This window comes from Ascaphus truei, chromosome 10, assembly GCF_040206685.1.
Source record: "Ascaphus truei isolate aAscTru1 chromosome 10, aAscTru1.hap1, whole genome shotgun sequence".
Lineage (NCBI taxonomy): Eukaryota > Metazoa > Chordata > Amphibia > Anura > Ascaphidae > Ascaphus > Ascaphus truei.
In genome coordinates, this window is record NC_134492.1 from 10,370,352 (window position 1) to 10,386,782 (window position 16,431).

General features: G+C 42.7%; 1 protein-coding gene across 7 annotated transcripts in view; it reads right to left on the minus strand.

Moving 5' to 3' along the window:
* TYW3 (tRNA-yW synthesizing protein 3 homolog) overlaps positions 1-16,188 on the minus strand; it is a 134,420-nt gene extending 118,232 nt beyond the window's left edge. For 2 of the 7 annotated variants that reach the window (XM_075615794.1, XM_075615793.1), the window contains exons 1-8: positions 16,043-16,173; positions 14,192-14,582; positions 12,240-12,320; positions 9,778-9,876; positions 9,190-9,261; positions 8,702-8,835; positions 7,880-8,070; positions 1,710-1,827 (exon numbers count right to left, since the gene is read on the minus strand). In XM_075615794.1, the coding sequence (XP_075471909.1) occupies positions 1,814-1,827; positions 7,880-8,070; positions 8,702-8,835; positions 9,190-9,261; positions 9,778-9,876; positions 12,240-12,320; positions 14,192-14,365 (765 nt within the window). In that variant the 5' untranslated portion in view covers positions 14,366-14,582; positions 16,043-16,173 and the 3' untranslated portion in view covers positions 1,710-1,813. The other 5 variants (XM_075615797.1, XM_075615799.1, XM_075615796.1 and 2 more) reach the window with 5 other exon arrangements.
* Positions 16,189-16,431: the final 243 nt, after the last annotated feature.

Below are 16,431 nucleotides of genomic sequence, written 5' to 3' on the forward strand. Positions count from 1 at the left end.
AAACACCTGGCCTCAATGAATTACATTGTCCTGTGGGCAGCAAAGGCATTTGATAATATTTGTTGGAAATAGCCTCTATATCAGGGGTAGCCAACTCCAGTCCTCAAGGGCTACAAACAGGCCAGTTTTTCAGGATATCCCTGCTTCAGCACAGGTGGTGCAAATGAAGACTGAGCCACCTTTGCTGAAGCAGGGATATCCTGAAAACCTGACCCGTTGGTAGCCCTTGAGAACTGGAGTTGGCCACCCTTGTTCTATATAAATATTAAGAGGGTGTCCATTTAGTGTGGCTTTATTTGTACGTCATGCATGCTGATTAACTAGCTGGTTATCGTTTCAGCCAAAACAATAAATATTCGTTTTAACAAAACAAGCGCAAATTAACTTTACCAGTGAGCAGAACAAAATAATGTGCGTCCCAACAGTGATTCTGCTTTGCTTATACAAACACCGCTCTCAAAGTATGATAGGACTCTGTGGTTATAATCCCTGCCATGTTTTCATTTAATGTGAAATGCACGTGTATTTTTTTTTTAGAAAACAGAAATCTAACGATTCCCCCTCCTTGACCTTATACAATATTTAAAAAGTCTTCATCCAAAAAGTGTTGCATTTTCATTTAAAAGGATTGTTGCTTCCGGTATTGAAGCACGATACCAATACCTTTGTTTGCTTATTAGCGCTGAAAAATAAACTTGCAAAAAAGGTGGCGTCAAATATTCTGTCCTTCTGTATTAATCTGCCGATATCCCCTCTAATTAATTGAAAAATGATATTACTGGAGAGGGTAAAAAGCAGGTTACAAAGTAGCCCCATTAAGTCCTCCTTCCTGTAGTGCTAATAGTCATATATTAATAAAGCTCTTTAATCCCTCGTCAGCCGCAGGGACCTGCACTCCATAACGCTGCCACACGCTGCGGCCCTGCTGGTAGTATACGGGGGTAAGGAGTAGTGGAATCCCAGTGTCGGCTCCTTGTGACCTTGGTCTAATCACTTTATCTCCCCGTGGCTCGGGCAGAAAGATTAGATTGTAAGCTCTGCGGGGCAGGGACTTGTGCCTGCAAAATTCTATGTACAGCTCTGCATACACTGTTAGCGCTATACAAGAATTGTTATTATTATTTATCGTGTCCATGATAAATGGTAATGGATTTTGTTTTGTAACTGCCACAAAATACATGCCATAGTATGAACCTTTTGCTTTAATAGAATTATTACCGTACCTCTCTGCATTTGAAGTAAAGAAACTGCTGCTCATTTGCTAAATGGCAACCTTGCTCTTTGCATTCTATGGAATTTGGTATAAGCTTTCACTTCCTATATCCCAGGGACCACCAATAGGTCGGGTTTTCAGGATATCCCTGCTTCAGCACGGGTGGCTCAATCTTTGTCTGCAGCACCTGTGCTGAAGCAAGGATGTCCTGAAAACCTGACCTGCTGGTAGCCCTTGAGGACTGGAGTTGGCCAGGCCTGCGATATTTTGATCAGCAATATACAAACTGTCGGTGCATCAAAAGTTCTCTACTTGATCATATAAACATGTATGGTTTAGACAGCCTTACCTATGTAAACCAAATGACTCTGCACCACACATTTATGGGCAAAACTACCTTTTTAGGCATTTTCCAATTTCTTTAAAACAGGAATTAAGGTGACATTGTATTTTAGATTTTAGATCTGTAATTAAACAAAAACATATTTTCACCTACCGGAGGTTCCAGCGGATAACAGATCCTGCGCAAAACTCGTACGCAAAACTCCCACGCAACACCGTGCTCTGTTTCTATCAGCCGGAGCAGCAAGCAGTCTGCTATCAGTGCCGTAAACCTTCATTAATAAACAATATGTAGCTTCAGTAGAAAAAGTTATTATTATTATGTGCAGATATTTCAGAATAGCCATAAAAAGTCAGGATATAAAAATATATCATTTATATTTTCAGAGCTTTACACCAGTGGTGATCCCTTAGCATTCTGTACGATTGGGAATAAGGAGTCGGGCACGATACAGAAATCACAGTGATATGTGCCTATTGTATGTATACCTCTTTTAATATGAAATGCTTTCCATCTTAAAGTGGCGTAGGGCTTGCTTAAAATTGTTCAGCACAGTTGGATATCAACTCAGAGATAACTTAATCTCACTTTGTCTTTGGTTCATTATTCAACATTCTTTTTAGTTAGGCTTCTGACACAACACATAGTAGGAAGATTCTTTTGATTGCTAACCCTTTATGGGACAGAAGGGTTTATATGCTGTATTGAATCGGATGTTACCGGCACTTCAGCACTCAATGGGTTACAAAACGAGAAAAAACCTCCTCATATTACAATACATATTTTTTTTATTTGTACGATTGTCTTAAAAAGTTTTAAAGGATGTACATAAGAAGCCTGTTATGTTTATGAGAGCTAAGGGTTAATAAGTATCTTGCATTGTACTGAACAATTTATTTAAGGAAATACAAGTGGGTTTGGATGAATAGAAATTACCTTTATTACATCATTTATTTTTATTTTTTAGATTTGACAAAAGCTGCTGACGAGGAGCGAGGACAAATCATCTCTTTATAATGTGTGCACTACGTCCCCAATCTTGAGTTCACATGTGGGCAAAAACGGGTACAAAGTAGTGCGACACTGACGCTAAAACAGGGGTGGGCAACTCCAATGCTCAAGGGCCACGAACAGGTCAGGTTTTCAGGATATGCCTGCTTCGGCAAAGGTGGCTCAACCAAGTGGCTTACTCACCGACTGAGCCACATGTGCTGAAGCAGGCATATCCTGAAAACCTGACCTGTTGGTGGCCCTTGAGAACTGGAGTTGCCCACCCCAGCGCTAAAACATGGTCTGAATGTAGATCAAAGAAAATAGGCTTTAAAACAAGAGAAAAACAAAGCAAGAATAATCTCTTAGAATCTCACATCATATAGCAGGGTGAAATAAAAACATTTTACAAAGCTTCTAAATGTAAACGTTAAAACCGGTGCTATCTTCAGCACAAAGAAACTTGACAAATGTATCACTTTCCAGGCAACTCTGGGAGCAGATGTCTCATGAAAATGAACAAAAACAAGTTTGGATACATTTGACTACCATCTTGCGCCAACGCATTTCTTGCCTAGTTGGCTTTTTATATATTTTTATTCTTAATGGTCCCTATCTAAGCTTTCAAGAGCTGGCAGCAAGTTTCACTCCGAAACGAGACTGTGCGAAAATGTACGTCTTAACAAGAGAGTCCTTAAGGAAACGGAAATAAATGAAGCAAAATAAACATCTTGAACAGGCCACTACACTGATCTCCAAACACTAAATAAATGTTAGCTTTATAGTCCTTGTTGTAGAAAACTGCAGTTAAACAAGAGGGGGGAAAAATACATATCCCTGTTTTAGTGGTTCCAGATATCAACCAGTAGAAAATGTTTAAAACTGATTATTTGAGAAGTCAGCTCACTGAACAACCTAAACACATGTGCAACGTATTATAAAATCAACTTTCAAAGAACCCATATTCCGCTGCGTTCTGACAACAAATTATGCCAAACACTAATTGGACATGTTAATCACATGTTCAGTTATTAGATACCATACATTATTCTTCTGCACAGTTAAAAATATGTTTCAACACATACATATATATATATGCACGCACATTATTTCTCTAAGAAAACACGGGGCAGATATTATTAGCTCCATATATACATATGGTGTTCGAATTCCACAACTACCATTTTGATCCCCGAAAACATGCTTGTTTTATTTAAGTTAAACACTTTCTCCTGTAACCCTACACCAGGCTTAAATATGCATTCCAAATCTTTAATTTCATCAGTAAATGGCATAATATAAACAAGACTGCCATTAAACATTTATAACGGTCAGCAAATGCACAAAAAGCGGCAAAGCTAATCGGTAAAAGGACTTGCCATGTAGTATTGCCCCACCTAGTGGTATATTCAAAAACTTCAATTTGTGGCTCCACATCGTTAACCACTAGGCCCATTAGTGGTTCCCAAACCTCTCCTCAGGGACCCCCACCCGTGCCAGCTTCCTGAGGCAGCCATCCAACACTCTATTCCAGGGGTGGCCTACTCCAGTCCTCAAGGGCCACCAACAGGTCAGGTTATCAGGATCTCCCTGCTTCAGCACAGGTGGCTCAAACAATAGTCTTGGAGATGAACCCCATTAATTTAAGCTCCAGGGACCCCTTGCTTCCGGAGATGCAGACCTCTGTAGCTGGGGTTTAAAGTTTAAAGCTCCCGCGTCACAATAGGAAGCCACACCTGATGACATCACAGCGTCCTATTGGCCCGCAGGGCGCTGGAGCTTTGAAACTCTGCCATTACATGAACCCTGCTAGCCAAGTGGAGTAGCTACTGGCACCCCCTACTCGAGGTATCCCCAGAAGCAGGAGGTCCCAAGACCTAAAATTAATGGGGTTCAATTCTGAAGACCCCCTACTGCAATCCAGCGTAAAACAAAAAAGGAAACAATATATATTGGATTGCCACCTTAAGGGCTCAAAACAAAATTACTAAAACACCTTCAATTAGGGAACATATTATTTTGCAATAAATAAACAAAATTCGATTTTTAAACCACAGCAAGATGCGGTCCAAAGAGAGAAGCCGAACTGAAAATCAAGGCAGTACCTACCTACTAATTATAATGACTTTTGGTTGATTTAAACTTTCCAAATTCCCTTTATTATGTATACATTGGTAAGTCACACATTTCATGTGGTAATGTTGATGACAGATGCAGCTTTGTCTCAGAGCAATATGTATACCGACTTTTTATGACTAAATGGTGAACTCACATTTTTTTTTTTTTTTTTTTTTTTTAAATAGTCCTGACTTTCATTAACAGTCCCACTGATATCCTGGGGTCTTTGTATCAAGACAAAAGTGGTGCAATTATCAGGCAAAAACCACACCAGATGTATCCAGGGTGGGGGGGGGGGGGGGTGAAATAAATAAATAAATTGGAAACATGACATTTTTTATTGATACATCTTGTGCAATGTTTCGTCCCAGAATTATACCCTTCTTTCCTTGATTATAATCGGCCCTCCCCCCAGCAGTTTTTCTGAAGCACATTGAGCTGCTCTTCTCACTGAAATGCCCATTGTAAATTTGAACGACATTTCACAAATCAACAGCTTACTCACAAACATTTGCATTGTAACATTCTGCAGTAGTTTTAGGTTTCATATTTTTTTATTAACTTAGTTATTATGTCTGGGGAATTGTAGTTACTGGTTTTTCAAATTTGCAAGAATCGGCTTCACACACAAACGGATTGTGTTCTCTAGCACTGAAACAAGTCTCTAGCACTGAAACAAGACTATAGCACTGAAACAAGCCTCTAGCGCTGAAACAAGCCTCTAGCGCTGAAACAAGCCTCTAGCGCTGAAACAAGCCACTAGCGCTGAAACAAGCCTCTAGCGCTGACACAAGCCTCTAGCGCTGAAACAAGCCTCTAGCGCTGAAACAAGCCTCTAGCGCTGAAACAAGTCTCTAGCGCTGAAACAAGCCTCTAGCGCTGAAACAAGCCTCTAGCGCTGAAACAAGCCTCTAGCGCTGAAACAAGTCTCTAGCGCTGAAACAAGACTCTAGCGCTGAAACAAGACTCTAGCGCTGAAACAAGTCTCTAGCGCCGAAACAAGTCTCTAGCGCCGAAACAAGCCTCTAGCGCCGAAACAAGCCTCTAGCGCCGAAACAAGCCTCTAGCGCCGAAACAAGCCTCTAGCGCCGAAACAAGTCTCTAGCACTGAAACAAGTCTCTAGCACTGAAACAGAAACAAGCCTCTAGCACTGAAACAAGTCTCTAGCACTGAAACAAGCCTCTAGCACTGAAACAAGTCTCTAGCACTGAAACAAGTCTCTAGCACTGAAACAAGTCTCTAGCACTGAAACAAGTCTCTAGCACTGAAACAAGCCTCTAGCACTGAAACAAGTCTCTAGCACTGAAACAAGTCTCTAGCACGGAAACAAGCCTCTAGCACTGAAACAGAACAAGTCTCTAGCACTGAAACAAGCCTCTAGCACTGAAACAAGCCTCTAGCACTGAAACAAGTCTCTAGCACTGAAACAAGTCTCTAGCACTGAAACAGAAACAAGTTTCTAGCACTGAAACAGAAACAAGTCTCTAGCACTGAAACAAGCCTCTAGTACTGAAACAAGCCTCTAGCACTGAAACAGAAACAAGTCTCTAGCACTGAAACAAGCCTCTAGCACTGAAACAAGCCTCTAGCACTGAAACAAGCCTCTAGCACTGAAACAAGTCTCTAGCACTGAAACAGAAACAAGTCTCTAGCACTGAAACAAGCCTCTAGCACTGAAACAAGCCTCTAGCACTGAAACAAGCCTCTAGCACTGAAACAAGCCTCTAGCACTGAAACAAGCCTCTAGCACTGAAACAGAAACAAGTCTCTAGCACTGAAACAAGCCTCTAGCACTGAAACAAGCCTCTAGCACTGAAACAAGCCTCTAGCACTGAAACAAGCCTCTAGCACTGAAACAAGCCTCTAGCACTGAAACAAGCCTCTAGCACTGAAACAAGCCTCTAGCACTGAAACAAGCCTCTAGCACTGAAACAAGACTATAGCACTGGTGGTCTTTATTTTTAGAAGTGGCTATACCTCTTTTTTGTGTGTGACTACGTTTGAAGAAGGGGATCTCCAGCGCTGAACCACGTTTATTTAAGCTCCGGGGATCCCCTGCTTTGCGAGACATTATTTAAAAAGGTCCCCAAGCCAATAAAAAGCCGCAACATCGTCCCTTTTGCGGTTTCCTATTGGCCCAAATGATCAGGGACCTTTCAACAGCTGTGAGACACTGGCGTCAGCTTCAGGATGTAAGTATCTCGGGAGCAGGGATCAGCCTTGGAGACCCCCCTGCTTCCCAGCGAGAGTGGAAATATAGATATATACACGTATATATACACACACACACCAGATTTCCTCGATTCTAAGACGCCATCGATTCCAATTGATTTAATAACAGCTTTTTGGGAAAAATGAAACACTACATTAAATGTACAGAAAAAAATGACAATGACAACTTAAAAGAAGGCACCCTCAGCCTATCATAGGGCAACAGCAAGCTCCTGCTCAGCACTACGGCGGCGAGCTGGGGTTGGCAGCATCGCGTTCTAGGAACGTCATTACACAACGTAGGAGATCACGTGACCCTCAGTTGACTCGCATTAGCGGCCATATTGATCCAGGAACCATTCAGTTACAAATACACGTTTTTCACTGTTTACCAGCACGTACAAAGCTGCTGTTCCAAATGGGGGAGTAGGAGAAGCGATATGTCCACCTCTTATTGGACGAAGAAAACTTATCTGGGGCATAACAATATAACATTTTTACATACACTTCAGTTCAAATGGCCAACTACATCACAACTTACTCCTCTTCCTAGCGGTGGGCAAGTTTCTTTTGACATCGATTGTAAGACGCATTGCGATTTCAGAAACGTTAAAATGTGAGAAAAGTGCGTCTTAGAATCGAGGAAATACGGTATATAAAACACACAAATACACACACACGCACACACACGCGCACACACACGCACACACGCACACACACACGCACGCACACGCACGCACGCCATTTGCACTACAACTTAGCCTCTTCATACAAGTCTTGTTGATATCCCCTCAGTATATGGATTGGTGCGATTGCAGGATTAAAATGAAATCACTGTTCAAACACACATACAAGGCAGTGGCTATATGTACTGTATCATTTTTTTTTTACATTTCAAAATGAATATATTGCTTTCTCTGAGTGAGTTGAGCTCTAGAGGCAAAAAAACCCAGCATTTGCTCTGTAACTTAAGAGACATTAACTTTAATTTACATCAATGTACCATCATTGAAAAAAGTAAGATCAGCCTCTGGATCATCAACCTCTTCACATGGGACACGTTTAGATTTCATGGTTCCTTCTTTTCTTTTCCTTCTGCGAGTATACACAGAGCTTGGTGTGGTCTCTTCCTTACAGGCTGCGTCACTTACATTGTCTCGTTTTTGTAAAGCTCTCTGAAGACAAATGTAAAACCTGCAGAGAAATACATGTTTATCTTCTCACGTGAAGCTGCCTTTATCTCTGCCCTTTACATCTGAAGCTGACAGTATTTGGTGACACTAAGATGTCGAGACTACATCAGGGGTGGCCAACCTCAGTCCTGAAGGGCCACCAACAGGTCAGGTTGTTAAAGAGATCCCTGCTTTAGCACAGCTGGCTCAATCAACAATTGAGCTATCTGTGCAGAAGCAGGGATATCCTTAAAACCTGACCTGTTGGTGGCCCTTGACACTCGGAGTTGGCCACCCCTGGTCTACATCAAGAGAAATTATCTGAATGGGCATCAGTATATTAAGTTCCTTATTGTACAATTTACAGGAGAAGATATAAAGTTTGTATCACTATCTAAGCATGCAGCCAACCGAGGAGATAAGAGGACGCAACTGAGCCGTATCGAACCTCGGACGTAAAACATTAAAACGGCCACTCAGCCACCAAGGAAGAAACCGGCAGGAACATTACAGCAAAATGTTCAGCTCGACACACGGCACGAAACTAAAGCAAATTAACACCCATATTATAGCTGACTGTGTTTAAAAACAGGACCAAAACAGAGTAGGACACGAACCAGTAAATGAGTGCAATAATACCAAAGCTCACCAACCTCACAATTCTTCTCTTATTCTCTTCCATCTTCTGATTTGCTGTTTGTACCAGATAGTCAACATATTCCTTGTTTACCAAGCATTTCCCTTTGTGGCTTAAAGGTACTTCCAGGCAATGGGTGCTCCTTACCGCCTTCAAAAACAAAATACATGAACTCTACAAGTGTCTCAGAGAATATATTTCAAAATTGTGAGTCTGGAGTCAATTTAGCACGCACTATATATTCTGTAAAGGTATGGAAGAAAGGCTTGAAAAATCAAATAAATCATTTACATGTTGTTGTGGAATAAAAATTAAATAACATTATCATCAGTCCATCTAGCTACATTTTAAAGTAGGTATTAAAAACAAAAAACGCCCCAAGGCAGGCTAATTAACTAACTGAATATGTGATACTAATAACTGGGACACAAAATTAAAATACTTTAGTCATAAGTAACCACACTGTGTGCACAGATGACAAAGAATAAAAATGAATATAGTTACCATAACAATTTTTCCTTTCTTGCCAACAGTGATTCCAGAATTCCTAAAACCCGAATCTATGGCCACATTATGCTGTAAACAGATAGGACACAAAATCTTCAGATGCCAGTTGACGTGAAGTATATTGAACTGAAAACTAAGGGGTCATTTTCTGATGCCTGAAGTGGCCGTTTCAGGTCAAAAACTTCCCGAAACCCCTCTAAAAGAACACTTCGAACATCATAGAATGACCCCTTATACCTCTAAGGTTTATCAGAAGCTCAGTCAACCTTTAACAGGCATTCTGTGATTCCAATGGATAGATGCAACTGTAGCAATAATATAGCAATGGTATACTTCCCAGTTGGTTGATGTTAAATATCAACATTAATAATTACATTCAAAGGATGTAAATTATACATAAATAATGGTAATATACTGTGTAGGAGGGTGTACTTTAAATGAACTACTTGAACACGAAATAGTAATTGTGCTAAAACCACAGTAGAAAAATAAGCACTCGTCTATGAAAACATTACTAATGAAAAAAATTACACTTCATTGCAGGGGATCGGTTTTTACAAAATGGTTGGAAACAATTCCTCTTACTAGAAGCTGTGCATCCTCCAGCATGCGACACTGGACATGGAGGACAAAGGGTTCAAATTTCAGTACTGCGTCACCAACAGCTTTCTGTAGGGCTGCAAACTGAAGACAAGACTACATTTAGCATAAGTTGAACTTGATGGACGCATGTAATTTTTCAACCTCACCTACTATGTAACTACTATGCGGACATAAGGTGACATCTTTTCCACTAGAACAATAACAATGTTACATTAAAGCAGCAAAACGTGAAATCTAGTGTTTTTTTTTTTAAATAAGTCAGTTCTAAAGTATTAGATAAGTCACTTTTTTTTATTCAACTCTTAATGCCATTTTTAATGAGTTTTAATATACTGAGCATCCTTTGATTTCTATATATCTTTGTAACACTTTCCAGTTTGGGATAATTAGTTGCCAACGTTCCCAGCAGCTTGAGCTGCAAACTATAACAATAGATAATGTTACCTTAGTAATATCTGGATACATTGTAGCTGCTGAGTTACAATGACGGAAGGATTGATTGAAACGGAAAGGCGGCTAGTTAGTTAGGCGCACAAATCAGGCTTTTTGCAGATTTATAAATGGAGCACCAAAAATTGCCAGTTTAGGTAAGAATGCAGAATTATACATTGACGCATGCTTTAGATCAGGCCTGCACAACATGCGGCCCACAGGACACATGCGGCCCGCCCCGACTCACTGTGCGGCCCGCGGAGTCCGGCGGCATGTGTGGCAACCTCCGTCTTCTCCCCTGCAAATTCTACTTCTTCCCCTGCAGGTCCAGAAAAAAATGGCCGCACGGCGTTGCCATGACAACGGGACACTACGTGACGTAACGCGGCGCCATGTTGTGTGGCGTCGTGACGTTACGGCGTCCCGTTGCCACGCCGTGCAGCCATTTTTTCAGGACCTGCAGGGGAAACAGTAGAATTTTCTGGGGAGAAGACGGAGATCACCGCACCAGCCGCCGCCGGTAAGAGTTGTGAGGGGGGGAGGTAAGAGTTGTGAGGGGGGGGGGGGCGTAAGAATTGTGAGGGGGAGGAGAGGTAAGAGTCGTGAAGGGGTGGGGGGGGGGTCATTTTAATTAAAGTGCGGCCCAAATCTGCTTTCTTTGGAGCAGTTTGGCCCGTTTCACTTTATGTTATGCAGGCCTGCTTTAGGCCTCGGGCATAGACACTTTGCCCGTGTGGAGGCGCGCTGAGGCTCAGGGAAAGCGGTGCTATCCCTGGCCTAAGAGCGCGCGCCGTCCGTGGGCGTGTCTGGGGCGGGCATGTGACGTCACGGAACTGGTTCGCCCTCATTGGGCGAATCGCTCACGTAACCGGCCCTGTGCTCCGGCGAGCGCCAAATCTAAAATTTAGGTAAGACACACGCTTCCGCAAGCGTGCTGAAGCGTGCGTGAGCCCCTGCTAAAGTCGCTCTCATTGCGGCTGCAGGGGCTCAGTGCTGAGCGTGAGCGCGCCTCAGCACGGGTCAGCAAGGCTGATCCTACTATGTCCCAGGCCTTAGAAAGCAGAAGGAAAAAAAAGGTGGGGGGGAGAAGAGAGAATGGTATTCCTACTTGAAATGATAACATCTGTACAAAAACGGTAGAATAGACATTTCTAGGTGAATGCTTGAGAGGAGCAGTCCCCCTATCAAACCTTCATTTAAAAACAATAAATACATGTTTATGGGATTGGAACCAGGGTCCTGCAGATTACTTCTGTTTTCAAAGGACATTCAAATTGCCATACAATATGCAGCCAAACCCGATGACATTGCAGCTTCCTATTGGCCTGAGATTTGGCAGCCATTTTGTTTCCCCCGAGGGAGATTTAAACCCAGTAACTTCACCAGTATCTGTGGGTCCTTAAAACTGAAAATAGTGGTTGGTAAAAAAAAAATAATTTAAAAAAAACAAGTAGAAGGAACTGATCTTTTAAAGCAGCAGTCCAAGCTGTTTGTATTTATTTATTTTTTAATTTAAAATTTTCCCTTTAATATGTGCATCAATACAGTCCACACAATTATAAGTAATTAGCTAAGTTGCCGATCGTTCTGTTCTCCTGTGATCGATCGGTGAAGATTGGGCTCGGGAGTTCACTAACTGGCTGTCAGTGCAGCAGAAGAGGACCAAAGATGCAAAGTTCTGTGGGGAAGATGATGTGACCAGGCAGTCACTAGATACAATTGGTGCACTGCTAGAGAGTGGATGGGGCTCAAAAAGGGGTGTGCCAGAGCCTGTTTCAGAAGAGGAAGGGGATGTGACTTTGAAAATGGTTGCTATAGAAAAAATATATACTTGTTACATTATAATACATTAAAAAGGTCATTTAGAGTTGTTTTAAAAACAAAAATGCTACAAGTCTTTTCTCATAATAAAGAACTGATTTATTTAAAAGAAAAAAACAACATGTAGGATATTGCTTGGTCTGCAGCTTTAAAACCAAGCACACAATAATATATGCATTTTAGGTACTCACCACATCATCGGTCTGGCAGAGCTGATGAGTTACAAAGAGCCATGAACAGTTCTGTTTCTGTACTACAGAGATATCCAAACTCTAGAACAGAAAAAAGGGAGGTAAATATTGATTATTACCAGGTGTTATGCAATAATAAAAAAAAAACATGCAGTAGGGTGATCATTTTTTACTGTTATTATTTCAAATAGTATCCTCTTTCAGTAGACCGTAGTATTCATGTAAAGAGGTGATCAGGGTGAGAGAATGCAAACTTAACACAGTATATTAAAAAATAAATAAATGATGCAGGAAGTATACCGGAAGGTAAAGCAATTATAACTCGTCTAAACAACGTAAAGCGATAAAGTCTCGCTTTAGCATCGGCTGTCTCTAGGACTTCCACTTAGGAGGTAATTCTGTATATACCGTAGCGGTTCCCGGGATGTTGTCCACAACCCCATTGGGAAGTTTCAGCTGAAATATCACGTATTGCTGCATCGGTATATATAGAATTGACCCCTTAGTCCAGTGGTTTTCACCCTTTTCGGGTTAAGGTACCCTAGTATTAGATTGTGAAATTCTGAGGAACCCCAACCCTCTCCCCTCACATTCTTCTCCCTCCATCTGCGCAGATTCACAGCTCCCTCCTCCTGTCGGCCAAAAATTGAACGCAACTTATGCCACCGACAGAGCGATGAAGGATCAGTGACTGCGTGGCTGCTGCTAAGCTGGGGTGCCGCCACGCCTGGGACAGCTTGGGAGAGATGGCCAAGCTCTCCCCTCCTGTAGAGGTGCTTGCGGAACCCCGGCTGAAAATCACTGCCTTAAGTCTCATTTGAAATCAGCATTCTTGTTAAGGTTTATGGACACAAATGAGAGATTAACAGCTACAGATGCAGCCACCATTATCCGATCACTTGCCTGGGTAAAAACCTGGGGCAATCTCACAGTAAATGCCTCAACATTTCTGTGAGATTCCTAATGGCCCATTGGATTAACACAGCGGGGGGTCCCTGCTGAATGGGACTGCGGGACCCCTGCTGGGTTAATCCGATGGGACATTAGGAATCTCAAAGAAAAGTTGAGCCATTTACTGTTTGATGCCTTAGTTTTTACCCAGGCAAGTGATCGGATAATGGTGGCTGCATCTGTACGAGGGAACCATGCATTTGCTTTAATATCCATCAATCGGTTTATGTATACCCTCCAACTCTAACTATTAAGCAGGTACCCTACATGTTTTAGGGCCAGGTCTATCTATTAAACAGAACGTTATGATGTGGTAAGTTTCCATAGGACTTGCTTGCAACTGCCTCAAGCCAGCACAATTAGAGGAACTACAGCGGGGCCAAATTGTATGCACAACATGGTGTAGGGTCTAATTTATGTATGAAAACAAACTGCACGTGATCACAAACTGACAGCAAGAGAAGCATTTCCTCCAACAGTTTAACGCGGTTTAGTAAATGTGGGCCATAATCGCACTAATAGCAGTCTAAGGCCGGTCCACGCTGCCGCTGAGCGCGCTTGCCGCAATCACTTCAGTGATTCCCAAAAAGTACGGCCACACTCACGCGCTCTCCAAAGCTCGGCGCTTGGAGAGACATGGATATTTGATTCCCAAGCATGGAGAATGGTCACATGACCCTTCTGTAACCAATGAAAGTGCATCAGACACAAACCAATCACAGCCGGCTTTAGCCATCCATCCACCCGCCCCCTCCCTTAAACACCATGCCACCCCCCCCCCCCAGCTCTAAAATTATTGAAGGACAGCCGAGCGCTCATGCTTGGAGAGTTGATGTCACTGCTCTCAAGTATGAGCGCGCTCAGCGGCAGCGTGGCCGCAGCCTAAAGGTTACAATGCTACTCGTACATGATCGACATACTTTTCAAGGATAAACCAAAGTGAATGTAATAGCAATGCGTGATCATATTTCTGAAAAGAGGAATAAATCAGTGCCATTTACTTCGTCAATAATAATGACCCTCCCTGAGCAGGAGCTGGTTGTAAAATAACAGTCTTGCTGATTAATGAACCTCACTGGATCTTCTATGTCTTCATCCACACTGCCCTTTTTACTAAAATCAACTTTATTTAAGGACTGCAGTTTCCAGTGTTTGAAAGCTCCGGCATTTTCCATTGTGCAGGAAAAGAGGAGAGGGTCTAATCCCAGGAGATCAACCACAGACGTACGAGGAACTAAAGCACACAGGGCCACATGGGAATATAGTATTTATATGGGGTGGTCGCAGGCAGGACAAACTTATTCTCGCGCTCTGGTTAGACAGCTCTGCTCTCCGGTGTGTGCTGGATCGTCTGATGATGTCCGGAGGCTGTAGAATTTGTAGTTATCTTTTCTGTGGACAATCAAAAAAAAAAGTTCAAATTTCCAGAATTCCTGATGCAAAAAATAAGTTAAGCAAAGTTTAAATGTAAATTCGGGTATATAAAAACAAATGTACATGTTATAGTTGTGTTTGAGTTTATTTTAGTAGTATGGCTACTGTACCAGGCAAAGCTTATTTATGATTTTATTATAGGGTCATGTTTCATAAGAAAAAAAAAGTTGGACATCTTTTTAGAAAGGTATACAGGGGTATAACAAATATAAGTAAACATGGGAAGGATGTTGATTCAGGGAGCAATCTGATTGTCAATATTTGGAGTCGGGAAGAAATTTATTTTTTCCCTTTATGAGGTGTCACTGGGGGTTTTGTTTGCCTTCCTCTGGATCAATATATTGTAAGTACGTATAGAGGATTAAGTATGTCTACATTTAGCATAGGTTGAACTTGATGGACGTATGTCTTTTTTCAAGAAATCGAATTTGCCCTAAACAAAGATGGCTCCTGAGTAGCCTCCTGTAGTCACGTGGTTAACCCTTTGCTCCCCAGGTCTGTGTGTTCATTTAGCAGTTGTGCACGGAATACTTAGGCCGCGAGCGTGACATCACACTCGCAAAAGATGCACTAGGGCGGCGAATTGCGATATCACATGGGGAGGCGTGGCCATGACATCACATGAGCGGTTCGCCCTCACTGGATGAACTGCGCAAGTGACCTGGCCGTCATACGGCAAAGACAACATTTCTTTGTCTTGCAGAGAATCCCGCCCTTTATGGGCGGCATCATGAGGGTACATACATTTGTTCCAGAGGCTTGCGGTATCACGCGCATGCCGTCACTATAATCGCGGACGTAGACTGTCCAGCTGTTGACAGTCAGCAGGTAGGTGACCGCTCCATGTGTCAAATGAAGAAACATTGTTTCTAGACATTTATATTACAGAAGGTCAGATGGCATCACTACAAGATGATGCTCAAGCAATGTTAATATGCAAAGGTGCAGAGAAAATAGTAATCACCAGCACTCAACATTGTTGTTGCTTATTGTAGATCTTATTAAAAATAGGTTTGTACATAAAACAAGTTACAACCTGTTGAGTACACAATGAATATCTCTGTGCTAAGCTCACAACAGGTATAACGCCATAATAACCCCATCCTACCCAGAGGGGGCAGTAACTCACACTTATCCCACAATAATCCCTGCATGGAGGAATAGCTCATAAGGGAGCAGAGTCTGTGCCAGGAAACCCGGGGTCACCGCGCCCCAACACCCCCTTACAGACAGGCACTGAGCGCAGGCGGGAGGTGTAACCCACACACAGGGGCTATTGGGGCACTTCCCACTTCTTCTGCCCCTCACCCCCACAGGGTAAATGTGCCCGCCTCCCTCTCATTACCAGGGTATTACTGCTGCTCATTACTCGCTATAATGCGCACTAACACAAGGGGGTAACTATAGGTTACAGGCACCTATAGGTCTCAACTCCTCATGCAGCTCCTGCCGCGCGCCCGCTCACGTCACACCGAGTTCACTCACTACATACAGCAGCACGCGCAGGGAGCCCCGCCCACAGGAGGCAGAGCATAGCGGGAGGTGACACGTGCCCCTTTGCTACGGATCCCTAAAAGGTTCTCTGCGTTGCCATAGAAACCCGATCTTAGTCTCAAATGTGACCACCGCATCCTGCTTCACGCAGGCCTCTGTTGCCATAGAGACGTAAGTAATGCCCCACAGATGGTTTTCCAGTGCAGTGGGAGCATGGATCCCGCTGTGTACCTCGTGACATGAAAACGTAGACCAAAGCTACACGTGTAAACACTGTCAGCCATGTGCCATGTACCCATATCCGATATCCCAA